Consider the following 13,224-nt stretch of genomic DNA (forward strand, 5'->3'; position numbering starts at 1 on the left):
CCATTTAGGAGTGTCCAAAGAGTAGAAAATTTGGTCGTCACCTTCTTTTTGATCCGAAGTGCCTCTCAAGGAAACATCTCATGGACAAAAATTTAACAAAAAAAAAAATCTATGCAAATACCTTTCACAATTTAACAATTTATTTTTCTTCCATGCTGAAGTTAGTCCAGACTTAAAAATCACTGTCCAAGGCTCCAAGCTGAATCAGCCATTTGCTAGTACTCCATTTGGTCCAACCCGATTGGGCATGGTATTGGCCAATCAAATCACTCACTACCAAGCTCACCACCGGTCAGTATGTAGTTGTTCCTGCTCACCTTAACCCAGTGAGACGCGGTTCCGTTCCCCATTATATACGACCTCGTTCTCCCTTCTCTCCCTCCCCACTCATCACCATCTCACCTCAGCTCCGATAGCATCTCCATTTTTGCCTCTCCACGCAGCCCTCCGATCGCCATTCCAACCCTTCCTCTCCTGCCCTGAGAAATCAGAGAGGAATCTCCAAGCAGCAAAATTTCAGAGCACGAGAGATGGAGAAGATGGTGAAAGGCAATGGAGGAGGCAGCCGCCTGGTGGTGACCGAGCTGAGCCACATCAAGGAGCTGGTGAAGCAGCTCGAGGTGCACCTGGGAGGCTCCCCCGACATGTGCAAGGACCTGGCCGCGCAGATCTTCACCGTCACCGAGAAGTCCATCAGCATGATCAGGTCCGGGCACTTTGACTTCGATGGCCGGAAGCGCTCCGCCGTCGGCGCCGGCGCCGGCCTCGACTCGCCGTCGCTCTCGGCCACGCCCAGCCCCCTCAGCGGCGTCTCCGACATGCCTTTTAAGACGAACAAGAAGAGGTGAGCATACTTTCTGAACATACTGCTTAAGCTTGTGGTGACCTCATGATTCACGAATCAATCTGATGTTGAATCTTTTTCCATAGATTATTAAGTGGTTATTTGTTCTTGGATTTGCAGGAAGATGAACAAAGGGACGCGTCAGGTTCGAGTGAGCTCGGCGGGCGGAGGAGCGGATGCCCCAGAGGACGACGGCTTCAGCTGGAGGAAGTACGGCCAGAAGGACATCCTTGGAGCCCAGTATCCAAGGTTTGTTTTCGCACATTTCTGCAAAAGTTTATCTTTTACCAGAGCCTATCCGCACATGTTTTTGGAAGTAGCAACGTAATCATCTGCTTTTCTTTGCTCTCCGTGAGATGATGGAGATCTCTCTCTTTTGGATTTGATATCTGTTGCTTCTGATTGGATATGTTCCAAAAGGAACTGTTCCTATTGGATAGTTCATGCTACTTTGCGCTAAATTCTTTTGTGACATAAGAATCATAAAATTTTCTGAAAATGGGAAAACTTCCACTGTTCATAATTGCACATGCCGTTGTTTCTTTGCCGTGCCTGACCTCGATCGTACAACATTGCAGGGCATACTACCGTTGCACGCACCAAAAAACCCAGGGATGCGCGGCGACGAAGCAGGTGCAGCGCGTCGACGAGGATCCGACGCTCTACGACGTGATCTACAATGGCGATCACACCTGCGTTCACAAGGCCACGGCGGCGGCGACGGCCAAGGCGCAGCCGGAGGACAAGAGTAGCCTTCTGCAGAGCCTGAGCTCGAGCCTGAAGGTGGAGACCGAGGGGCTCACGCCGCGGGCTCAGCAGGGCTGGGGCGCCACCACGCCCTTTAGTTTCTCCTCGCCAGCGGTGAGCTGCCTGACGCCGTCGACGCCGGAAAACAGCTTCTGGCAGGGCGTGTCAGCGCCCACGTCCCTCGAGCCCTCGCCGGCGACCTCGGGCTCGAATCACCTCTCCATGAGAGCGCAGTGCGAGTTTGACACGATGGTGTCCGCGCTCATGACAGCCACGAGCATGCCGCTGCCCACCATGCCCGCCATGGAGGATACCACCTTCTCGCTGGACGAATTCGATCTCGATTTCGACGTTTGTAGCTTCTTGGCATCAGATTGTTGCGAATAGGAGAGACCGAAAAAGGAAGACGGATATTTTTTAGTAGAGATTAGAACGCAGCTTCTGGTTAGAACCCTCTGAACTCTGGCGTTTGTTCAGAGACAGGGGAGGGAAGAACACTCGAGTTCTTCCTCTGTGCAGGTGTAAGATTTAGGAGATAAAATTAGCGATCCTCCTTCGTTCGTCCTGCTCCTTTTTTTTATCTTTTAGCCACCAGGGTGTTGCATTGTATTATTGAATTTGTTGGGAAAAATAAGATCCTGTGATTCATGTTTACAGCCCACCATCTCTCTGGAACCAGAAGTCTTATGCTCTTGTCTTGCACAATCTCGCAGATAAACCTGACCCAATATCAAAATATGACCTGCTATGTGTGGTATCCACCAAGATTAAATTCATGGACTGTGATCCAGATGAAAGTTTAGGCGTGTCCCCTTATGCCCAACCGTGTGAAATTCGAAGGCAACTCATGAAACAAGACCAGGGGTAAACTTGACTGAGCAAATGCTTTCTTTCAAACCGTACAGAGTGGAACTTTCATTGTCATGTTAGGAATCAGTATGGAAGTTGGCACAGTTTCGTTGTCAATCTAAAAATATATATCTTGTTGAAGAAATAAATCTAGGACAACACTCCCGGCACATAAATAGTCCAAACATAGGGTTATGTGTGGCACATGTGGTTCCTTTTTTTCGAAATGGGGAAAATATCGCCCCAGCTTCTGCATCCAAGGAATGCACACGGCTTTTTATTAGATTATTCACAACACCTTACAAGAGCAATACAAAAGATCAAACTCGAAGCCACCTCACTAAACCTACAGAGGGATGAAGGGGTGACAATTCACCAACACACATCAACCAAAAATCAAATGCCTTCCCTGGCCGCCCAATAGCAGATGAGAAGCACATCCAGTCAAGCAGACTCCCAACATACGCCAACGCCTACGCCATAGAAGTTGCTACCGCCGTCTTCCTCGACTCCATCTTCAAGAGAGATCATCGCATCGACCATGCCAGGCCTGCCATCGATGCCGCCACGGCGCCAGACGACTCCACCATCCTGCGTGAGTCCATCACACTGCATCCATCCCGAGACACCACTGCACCATGCCGCGGCGACTCGACGACGCCGACATAGCGAAAGCACACCGCTCCACGTCAGCACCACCGCCATCCATTGTCTACTCCAAAACGATGCCCCCAACAGGGAGAACGGCGTTGCGCGCCGCCATCGTCCGATCCGGGAGATCCGGGTCTAGGATTTCCCCCGGAGCAGCCCAGGCGAAGATACGCAGGCTGCAGAGACAATGCCTTCAACAAGGTAACGACGAAACACGCCGCCATCATCCGCCATGACTGAAGTCCGGCCGGCTTTCACCGGCAGCTGCGCCTCGCCATCGGGGGCTAGGCGACGGATCGCGAGATCCGCCACGGCTAGCCACACAACTAGTCGATCTCCTCCGGCGAGAGAGAAGACCACCACCGCGGTGCCACGGTTAGTGGCACCAGACGCCCGCCACCTGCCACCAGGTTGACGACGTCTCCGCCATCCAGGGCCGCCGCCCTTGGTGCCGTGGTCCTAAACCTTGAGGAGGAGCAGTGCGAGATCCGTCTCTATCACTGCTGGCCCGGCGATGCCGAGGCTAGGACAAAAGGAGAGGATCGCGCCGCCAGATTCCGGGTTTGCTCCGCCTCCCCCATCACCGGCCGCCCGAAGACCGCGGCGAGGAAGAGGAGAGCCGCGCCCCCAGATCATCCCTGTTTCTTCCTCCTGGTAGGCCTTCATGATCTTCTACAGCTTTGTGTGTTCTTTCCTCTCAAAAAGAGTGTAGCATGTAAGCTAGCTAGCCAGGGGTTGATCTATCATGTGTCAAGGATTATAGTACTACTATGACATTAGGTTCTTCTAAGTTGTGTGAGATATTCACTCTATCACCTACCACATCGTTGCAACATAGGCTCTCATGCTACCAGTACAAGCATCGAACGCTTATCTGAAACATATGTAAACCTGGTGTGATGTCATCTAACAAGCCATCTCCACGGTTATGGCAAGCAACATCCAAAACTACCATGAACTTTAACATCAATAAAATTCATCTTCGGCCCAATATTCAGACAGTGATATACTTTATCTGATAAGAGGGAGTACTACAAAACTACCAAAAACGATAAGGCTATGGGCTTGACGTCACGGGCCCACCGAGCTCTGATGTCACCGTGACGCTAACGCGTAGAAGGGCTTGAAGATTCCTCCCATCTGGTCAGCTTCCACGTTGCTTCGCCCATAAACAACAAATTCCAAACCACCACCAATTTTTAATCCCTCTAGAAGCGGGCGCTTTCTTTCTTACCAAAGACGATAAGCCTTTCTTTTTCCTATGAGCACAAGTTAAGCGCGCGCGGCATCTGACAAATGATTGTAGTATGCCATGTCACAACAAAACTGAACTTTCTCCGGTCAGTTGAAGATCTGAAGATAGCTTTGACAGAATCATGAACGGAATTAGGTACAGGCTATGAAGAACTGATGTTATTAGATGTTAGTGACAGTGCTAATCTCTATTCTGTTGGAATTATCGTACTACCGCAGTAGCCTATGCTCTATTCAAGAATATAACGGACGGAGCATTTCAACCAGAGTATATTTTACTGAAGAAAGAATAGTGCAGATTAATTAGTTCAGGACTTGAAATATCTCAACCGATGGGACTGGAACAACGACGGAAGAAATGCTTGAACGCACGGATCGCTCACTAGCGCTCCATATAGTTGAAGACTACCGTATCAGCAGGGATATAAGATTATATAAACCTAGAGCCTTAGAACAAAAATCAATACAGACGGACAGTGTATGTTATCTCTGCGTGGCTAAACGACAATATCGGGATTATAGTATCGACCTGTTGTTCCGGTAGGACGTACTACTTTAAACTACTTTCGAACTGTATAAAATATCATGCATTGGGCCGATAGATGATTGTAGGAGCAGCTTCTGCTAATGCGCAGTTCCTGTTGAAGGATGCAAAGGGGCAAGATTGAATGGGTCAGCATCATGGGCAACTCAGCTTAAAATATCCCCATCTTCCTCTCTCTCAATTCCTCTCTGTTTGGCCTAAAGATTCTTGCAGTGTTGGGAGGGCATGCGAATGGGTTAATGGGTAATGGCCTCTGTTCAACTCCTTATTAGGGTGATTGATTCATCACATTTAAGCCTGATTATTGTTAAGCTTCATGCACTAGCCACTTGAACCAAAAGTCTGAACTGATGGAAAGGGCTAGGCAATCCACATATACACTTCACAACACCCCCACTCGCGTGTGACGGGAGAAGAGAAAGTCAACACGTGAAAGAAGAAGAGCACACCGAAACAGCGGTGGCTAAAGAGGGAGGCAAGACCTGGGGCTCTGATACCATGTTAAGCTTCATGCACTAGCCACTTGAACCAAAAGTCCGAACTGTTGGAAAGGGCTAGGCAATCCACATATACACTTCACAACAATTATCACTGGCTGCTCAGTGATAGCATACATTTATATGGCAAGCCAGTGACACAAGATTTGGTACCAAACATTGATCAGTCCAATGGAGGGTCTTCAAGAATATTTGGTACCAAAACAAGTACTCATACATGCATAATAGCTATAGTAAGACTCTTGATATTCCTTTTCAAAAGTTAGTTATGATTCGCTATCATCTGCTGGTTTCGAATTCTGAACATATGTATAGCAATCAGAGAAAACAATAGCAGGTGTAAAAGAGACAAACAGAAACATAGATGAAAAAAAAGTGCATTGGTTTTTATACCCAACAAGTGGCGCCATTACTTTCAATGTGGAACTGAGCTAAAAAAGCATGGGTTCCGTCTCAAGATCAAAATCACAACCTAAAAGGGTACACGCTGCAGCGAGGAACGCCCACAACGCACCACCAAAAACACGCAGGAGAGCGATGGTTCGAACATGCATTGCATGAACATTATTCCCCCGTCTGAACAAGACAACACAACGTCACATGCCTTGAGCTGGTATCTATCACGATTTACTTTAGTTAGGAGTGGCAAAGGGCATATGCGTACACTCATGTAACTATGATTTGCAAATAGTGAATTATGAAAGGGGCAATATTCGGTGAGGTGAGCCTCGCTTTTTTTTTTGTCTCTTTTACTGCAGGAAGTTCTCCGAAAGTATGAAAGAGTGTGTTTTGAGGTGGATTCAAACCATAGCAAGCGCACCAAAGATTAAGAGTCGCAACATGCTAAAGTAAATATGATTTTCAGTTCCTGCTCTACCAGCTGGAACTTAAAACGACACTAAACACCTGATTTGACACAGCTAGGGTAAAGTCAAGGCTTTTCACAAGGCGTGTTCCGGGTGACTACAGCCTGGCAGGTCTGTTTAGGGGTAGTCTTGTAGACGTGGGAAAGTGGAGATGTCGCGAGTAGTCCTGTAGTGGGTGTGTGCAGCTGCCTCTCTAAGGTAGCGTGGGGTGCGCTTTCTGGCGGCTGTGCCAGAAGTGTGTTGTACTTTGGCCTTTCTGGCCCTTCTTCTATGAAACAGATACGTCTCTCCATGACGTATCCTTGAAAAAACAAGGCGTGTTGTCTTGTTTCGAAAATCTAGACAAGAATTTAGCCCTTTAATCCAAATTAAATGCGTCTTTGGTATTTTGGTCCAAAGAAATACATATAAATTAGGGTGTGGTTTCCTTTCTTTGATCGAAAGTGCCTCTTTACGAAAGGTTCTCATGGATCAGAATGCAACAAAAAATTCTTTTTTTATTTAACATTTTTGCTGCCATGGTTCAGTCTAAAAATCACTGTCCAAGCTGAAGCTTCCGGGCAGTTTGCTGGTAGCCGTGTGTGTGGGCATCCACTATTCCATCCCGATTCGGCATGGTATTGGCCAATTATATCACTCTCTGCTAAGCTCACCGGTCAGTATCTTTGTTGTTTCTGCTCACCTTAACCCAGTGAGACGCGGTTCCGCCCCCATTATATACGAGCTCCTCCTTTCTCTCCACTCATCACCATCTCACCTCACCTCAGCTCCGATCACATCTCCATTTCTTCTCTCCACGCACCATCTTGCCTTCCGATCGCAATTACAATCCTTTCCTAGCTTGCCCTGAAGCAGCAAAATTTCAGAGCAGGAGAGATGGAGAACGTGATGAATGGCAATGGAGGAGGGAGCCGCCTTGTGGTGACCGAGCTGAGCCACATCAAGGAGCTGGTGAAGCAGCTCGACGTTCATCTGGGAGGCTCCCCGGACCTGTGCAAGGACCTGGCCGCGCAGATCTTCACCGTCACCGAGAAGTCCATCAGCATGATCAAGTCCGGGCACTTCGACTTCGACGGCCGGAAGCGCTCCGCCACCGGCGCCGGCGCCGGCCTCGACTCGCCGCCGCTTTCCGCGACGCCCAGTCCCCTCAGTGGCGTCTCCGACATGCCTTTCAAGACCAACAAGAAGAGGTGAGTGGATACTTGCTGCATAAATTGTTTGAAGTTCTGATGAATCATATGAACAAATCAGTCTGATTTTGGACCTTTTTCCATAGATTATTAAGCGGTTGTTTGTTCTTGGATTTGCAGGAAGATGGACAAAGGGAAGCGCCAGATTCGGGTGAGCTCGGCAGGAGGGGGAGCGGATGCCCCAGAGGACGATGGCTTCAGCTGGAGGAAGTACGGCCAGAAGGACATCCTTGGAGCCCAGCATCCGAGGTTTGTTTGCGCACATTTCTGCAAAAGTTTATCTTTTTCCAGAGCCTAATCCGCACATGTTTTCGGAAGTGGCAACGAAATCGTCTGCTTTGCTTTCTGTGAGATCATGGAGATCTCTCTCTTTTAGATTTGGACTCTCTAGTTGTTCTTTTCCTTCTGTGGAAGTTGCGGCCTTTCCGCTGTTATACCATCCACTTGTCAGAGAGGAACAGGCTAGAGAGTGTCACTGATTGTATATGTTCCAAAAGGAATCGTTCCTATTGGATAGTTGAGCTTTCTGGGCTAAATTCTTTTTGGCATCACACAATCTAAAAAAAATCTGAAAGTGGAATTTTTTTCAGAGTTCAGAACTGGAGATATGATTGATTTCTTGCCGTGCCTGACTTGAACTATGCATCATTGCAGGGCATACTACCGTTGCACGCACCAAAAAACTCAGGGATGCGCGGCGACGAAGCAGGTGCAGCGCGCCGACGAGGATCCGACGCTCTACGACGTGATCTACAACGGCGACCACACCTGCGTTCACAAGGCCACGGCGGTGCCGGTGGCGACGGCCAAGTCGCAGCCGGAGATCGCGCTAAGCCTTCTGCAGAGCCTGAAGGTGGAGACCGAGGGGTTCACGCCGCGGGCTCAGCAGGGCTGGAGCGCCACCACGCCCTTCAGCTTCTCCTCGCCGGCGGTGAGCGGCCTGACGCCGTCGACGCCCGAAAACTGTTTCTGGCAGGGCGTGTCGACGCCCACGTCCCTTGAACCGTCGCCGGCGACCTCGGGCTCGAACCACCTCTCCATGAGGGTGCAGTGTGAGCTTGACACGATGGTGTCTGCGTTCATGGCAGCCACGAGCATGCCACCGCCTGCCATGGAGGATACCCCCTTCTCGCTAGATGGAATCGATCTGGATTTCGACATTTCTTGCTTCTTCGCATCAGATTGTTGAGAAGAAGAGAGAATGAAAAAGGAAAACGAAAAAAAAATAGTACAGATTAGAGAGGCAGCTTCAGGTGACCACCCTCTGAACTCTGGCGTCAGTCCAGTGACAGAGGAGGGAAGAACAATCGAATTCTTCCTCAGTGCAGGTGTAAGATTTAGGAGATATAATTAGTGCCTCCTCCTTCGTCATGTTTCTTTTGTTTTTTCTTATCTTATCTGGTGTAAGATGAATGTGTTGCATTGTATTATAGATTTTTATGTCAAGGAAAATAAGATCCTTTACAATCCACTGTCTCCTGCGAATCAGATGTATTGTACTCTTTTGTCTTGCACAATCTCGCAGATAAACCTGACCAAATATCGAAATATCACCTGCTATTTGTGGTCTCCACTAAGATTAATTCATGGACTGTGATCCAGCTGAAGTTTAGACGTGTCCCCTTAAGCCCAACCGTGTGAAATTATAAGGCAACTCAGACAAGACTAAGGGGGAACTTGACTGGGCAAAGGTTATCTTTCAAACGAGTGAAACTTTCATTGTCATGACAGGAATCAGCATGAAAGTTGGCCCAGTTCCTTGTCTGGTCTGAGAAAGTTCCATAAATCTAAGAAAACATATCTTCTTGAAAAGATAAAGCTAGGAAATCATTTCGGACACATAAATAGTCCAAACAACTGGTCCTACAATAAGCAACAAGGTCAAAGATGAAATCAGAACCACACAGCTGGGCCTGGGAGCAGTCCTCATCACAATTAGAACAAGTTTTCATTCCTTGTCGTCGTATTCAGGAAACTGTGGAAGAAGCATGGGTTCACATTTGGAGCTTTTACAACCTCCCCTCTTTATCATCAGTCTTTCAATTCGCCGATGCAAAAATCCTCAATGATATCGAAGACTCTTGTGCCATGTTGCGGCCTAAAAGCGCGTCGAGGTAATATATTAATGTAAGGCCAAAAAACTGAAGGGTACAAAGGTTGTGAAAGTGCGTCTTTCGTGCTTATACAGTTCTATAACATATCTTCTCTCTTAACACAGTGACGTGCAAGCTCTGCGCGTTCTTGAAAGAAGATAGTGGACTAGAAATACTAACAGAAAAATAGACATAGCTTTCCTGACAAAAGTAATGAATAAGAAACATCCCCATCAGGCTAAGAAAAATCCACATCGGTGTTGTTGTTTAATGCTTTAACTTAATTTTCCCCGTTGAAGCATCCATCATCTGGATCTTCCTGTTTTAGTTGACAATGATGCTAAATATCTCATGTCCTGTTCGGATAACATCCAAATATTCTCTGATCATGGATATGGACCAAGAATGATTTCTGGGGGATTAACTTTCAGTTTGAACAAGTGAACAACAGTACGTGACAACTACCCAAACATAACAAAATCATTGCACAATAATTTTGAATTATGAGAGCAACATGAAATCATGGATAGGAACAACCAGAACCTAATTGCCTTTTCATGTTGTTGCAATTTAGAAATTAGAAATATCCTTGATAGACATCTACTAAGTTGGGCTTCTTAAGTGATCTGAAGTGCAATAAGTCAATAACCATTAAATTTCAAATGGGGTATAGTATAAACGTGTAATGATCCATAAGTCTAACCCTGTCACTGACGAAATTACTAACAGACAAAATATCACTAAACTACTAAAAGATCTTCAATAAGTTTAACCTCAAAAGGTGCAGTAAATTAATGCTGTCAGATAACATGATCATGAGTCATGATTTAAGACCAATGCTGGCAGAACAGATGTAAAAACAGTTTATGAGATGTTACAAACCCGAAAAATCCCTCTGTCGAATCAGCACCAGCATTGTTTAGAATGGCATCACCACCTGGATGCTCCTCCACATATGAAGTTACATCATAAACCTGTGGAATGATGAGTATATAAATTCTCCAATTTCAAACTAGACGATAATGCAAGATGATTGCAGTCGGTGAACATGTAGATTGCTTTGTTCCAACCTTGTCCTTGATTATGATCCAACAATCCTTCCTTGTGTTGTGAGTTGATACATCTTTCTTTGAATAGCTCCTAGATGCCTGAATTTGAAATAGCAAGTAAACAGATAATGAGAATCCGTGCATTTTGGATTAACCTAGAACAATCATGTCCATAGGTTAACTAACAGAAAGAACCCTCTAAAGAACAAAAGCATCTGTTCAAGACATAATAGCATGTTAATGCAACTACAAAGCACCTCCAGACTCTGAAATGCCATGCTACAGCATTGTTTTTGTACCAGAGTTCATCGGTTGTACTTGTACCTGTATTTCTACCACAAGCCTTTACTTATTGCTCCCAAGACCTCTTAACTTTTTTGCGAATAATGTGGTTTCATTAGCAAATGAAATGGGGTGCTTTTTGGATTAACCTAGAATAATCTTGTTCTTAGATTAACAAATGAACCAAACGATCTAAGGCATCATGGAAGTGTTCAAGAAAAAGTTGCTCCTTAAAGTAGACATGGATGTACTACAGAAAGCCAGACTGCTCTAATATAAAGGATGATCTTTACCGTTCCAGTTCCTCCTGAATGTGCTTCCTTTCCTTTACCTGCAATGTGCAACATATTATTCAGTGCCAACAAATTTGATTCGACTTCTCTTAGGCTTACAAGCCATGCACCTTTTTTTACCTTTGCTGATGGATCTTGGAATAACAAAGAGTGCTCCCAGTACAAGAAGCACAACAAGTGAGATGAGGATGATAATTTCCATTGGGCACCTCAGGAAGCACTGAACAATGTATTAACTGAGAGTAATGCTCTGCACTGGAAAATCAGTTGCAGTCAGCAGAGATTGCAGCAAATGGTACCACTGATTTAACTGATAGGGAGTAACAATACAAGGGACTGAATCATCAACCTCTGAAAGGTAAATTTAAAGCGAGACATGGTTACTTGGCTGCGTCCTACAGGTCTAGGTTTTTCAGTACTGACTGAAAGAGAGTAATACTACTAGCTGCGGTCTAGACTGTCTTAGGTCTCATTTTTCTGACGGCGTGTATTTATTTAGGTCTAATCAAGGTGCCATGACAGAGTGCTTTACAGAGGAGCTCAAAGATGGCATCGTTGTCCATGTCAGGATCTACCCAGATCGCGTGCCCTACCGCAGACGGTCAGAATCAGTCTTCCCAAGCCGAGCGCTTTCGGCAGCAAATCAATTAGTACTCAAAATCGAAGCTTCCCAACTGGTTCCATCCCAAATAGGCGGATCTTAACGAAATCTGACCAAATCACTGTGCGCCAAATTTCCCCTTTCCCCTCGCTAAAAGCTCGAAATACATCAGAAAAGTTGGACGAGGGAGAAAGCTAGCGGTGAATTGCGCGAAGAACGAACTGCGGGCGGGTGTGGAAGGTTACAGAAGCGTACCTGGAGAACTGCGTAGGAGAAATCGAGCGAAGCAATGGCCGCCGGACAACTAGCACTCTAGTAGTTGCAGAATGCGGATATAACTAGTAGACAGAGGCAACAAAATTCGTGGAAAATGGTTTCAATAGTGGAGGCGACGTTCCCGTCGACAGCGAGGCGCCTGTGGTGACTTCGTCAATTTCAAGATCCAATCCGTCGGCTCAGTCTTCCGGAGGTGCTCATAGGGGTAGGGTGTGCATGTGTGCGTTCATAGGAGTGAGTGTATGCGCGTGTATGTGAGCGCCTGCGTTTGTACTGTGTTTCTCAAAAAAAAAAAAATAGTGGAGTGTATTCACTGGCCTTGCACATGCGACAATCTCATGACAGGATCGCAGGATCCAGATTGGTGATGCAGCAAGTACAAATCAGCAGTTCGCCGGTAGACATCTCTGGACCTCGAACTTTTTCCGTCGTTGCGATGTGGCTTTTTTTTTTTTAAGAATTGGCATGTGGCCTTGGGCCTTTTTTGCAACGGTTTAGAGTAGAAAATAAGGCAAATCCTATACATCAACCAGGTCGGTGTGTACGGCATGCCGCACACCCCTGGTCGGGTATAGGGCCCGGCCCATTTCGGCCTTTTCCTTCTTTTTCCGTTTTCTGTTTATTCTTTCACTTTCCGTTTTCTGTTTCTTTTTCCTGTTTTGTGTCATTTTTTCCTTTTCCTTTTTTCTCAAATTCGTAAAACGTACAAATTTAAAAAATGTTCAATTTTGAAAACTGCTCAAACTTCAAAATTGTTCAAACTAAAACATGTTCTAACTTAAAAAATGTTCAAATCTAAAAAATGTTCAAAGTTAAAAAATTGTTCGTATTTGAAAAATGTTCATATCAAAAAATGTTCAAATTTAGAATATGTTTATGTTCGAAAAATATTTAAATTTTAAATAAAATTCAAAATTTTAAAAAATGTTCAATCTAAAAAAATGTTCAAAATTGAAAAATATTTAAATTCTAAAAAATTTAAAGTTTCAATTTTTGAAAAAATAATTTTTAAAAACGTCATAAAAATTAAACCTTTTGGATTTTAAAATAAACGGATTCGAAAATATTTCTGCTTTTTACATAACGAAAATACGTAACCAGAATATAAAAGGAGAATAAGAAAAACAAAAAAGAACTTACCTGATGTGTCGCGGCCCACTACAGAACAACCAGGTTGGGGGGTGTGCG

General features: G+C 45.6%; 2 protein-coding genes and 1 long non-coding RNA gene across 5 annotated transcripts; 2 read left to right on the forward strand and 1 right to left on the reverse strand.

Annotated features, from left to right (window-relative positions):
* The first annotated feature begins 344 nt into the window (after nucleotides 1–344).
* On the forward strand, nucleotides 345–8,913 carry LOC127346176 (uncharacterized). The gene is made up of 6 exons (XM_051372728.2): nucleotides 345–844; nucleotides 965–1,093; nucleotides 1,423–1,975; nucleotides 7,093–7,442; nucleotides 7,563–7,691; nucleotides 8,097–8,913. The coding sequence occupies exons 1-6, from the start codon at nucleotides 531–533 to the stop codon at nucleotides 8,629–8,631; spliced, it is 2,010 nt and encodes a 669-aa protein (XP_051228688.2). The 5' UTR covers nucleotides 345–530; the 3' UTR covers nucleotides 8,632–8,913.
* A 206-nt stretch (nucleotides 8,914–9,119) lies between these two features.
* Nucleotides 9,120–12,148, reverse strand: LOC127346184 (cytochrome B5-like protein). Of its 3 annotated transcripts, none has more exons than XM_051372746.1 (6): nucleotides 12,016–12,148; nucleotides 11,280–11,409; nucleotides 11,160–11,197; nucleotides 10,606–10,683; nucleotides 10,418–10,509; nucleotides 9,120–9,540 (listed from the first exon to the last, which is right to left on the reverse strand). In XM_051372746.1, the coding sequence occupies exons 2-6, from the start codon at nucleotides 11,359–11,361 to the stop codon at nucleotides 9,474–9,476; spliced, it is 357 nt and encodes a 118-aa protein (XP_051228706.1). In that variant the 5' UTR covers nucleotides 11,362–11,409; nucleotides 12,016–12,148; the 3' UTR covers nucleotides 9,120–9,473. The 3 variants fall into 3 exon arrangements, with proteins under 3 accessions (XP_051228706.1, XP_051228699.1, XP_051228713.1); XM_051372739.1 differs by having other exon boundaries at nucleotides 11,280–11,414; XM_051372753.1 differs by lacking the exon at nucleotides 9,120–9,540 and adding an exon at nucleotides 9,597–9,891 and having other exon boundaries at nucleotides 11,280–11,414.
* Nucleotides 12,016–12,411, forward strand: LOC139831061 (uncharacterized). Its single transcript, XR_011745301.1, has 2 exons — nucleotides 12,016–12,148; nucleotides 12,342–12,411. It is a non-coding gene; the product is annotated as an uncharacterized lncRNA (long non-coding RNA).
* The last annotated feature ends 813 nt before the right edge of the window (nucleotides 12,412–13,224 follow it).

This window comes from Lolium perenne, chromosome 5 (assembly GCF_019359855.2).
Source record: "Lolium perenne isolate Kyuss_39 chromosome 5, Kyuss_2.0, whole genome shotgun sequence".
In the NCBI taxonomy this organism is placed as follows: Eukaryota; Viridiplantae; Streptophyta; class Magnoliopsida; order Poales; family Poaceae; genus Lolium; species Lolium perenne.

Excerpts from the sequence above, each read along its gene's own strand:
- LOC127346176 (XM_051372728.2), top strand. The coding sequence starts at position 531 with ATGGAGAAGATGGTGAAAGGCAATGGAGGAGGCAGCCGCCTGGTGGTG. Across the intron at positions 845-964 it reads TTTAAGACGAACAAGAAGAG|GAAGATGAACAAAGGGACGC; the intron begins GTGAGCATACTT and ends TTGGATTTGCAG. Across the intron at positions 7,692-8,096 it reads CTTGGAGCCCAGCATCCGAG|GGCATACTACCGTTGCACGC; the intron begins GTTTGTTTGCGC and ends GCATCATTGCAG.
- LOC127346184 (XM_051372746.1), bottom strand. The coding sequence starts at position 11,361 with ATGGAAATTATCATCCTCATCTCACTTGTTGTGCTTCTTGTACTGGGA. Across the intron at positions 10,684-11,159 it reads ATTCAGGAGGAACTGGAACG|GCATCTAGGAGCTATTCAAA; the intron begins GTAAAGATCATC and ends TTTCAAATTCAG. Across the intron at positions 10,510-10,605 it reads GGATCATAATCAAGGACAAG|GTTTATGATGTAACTTCATA; the intron begins GTTGGAACAAAG and ends ATCATTCCACAG.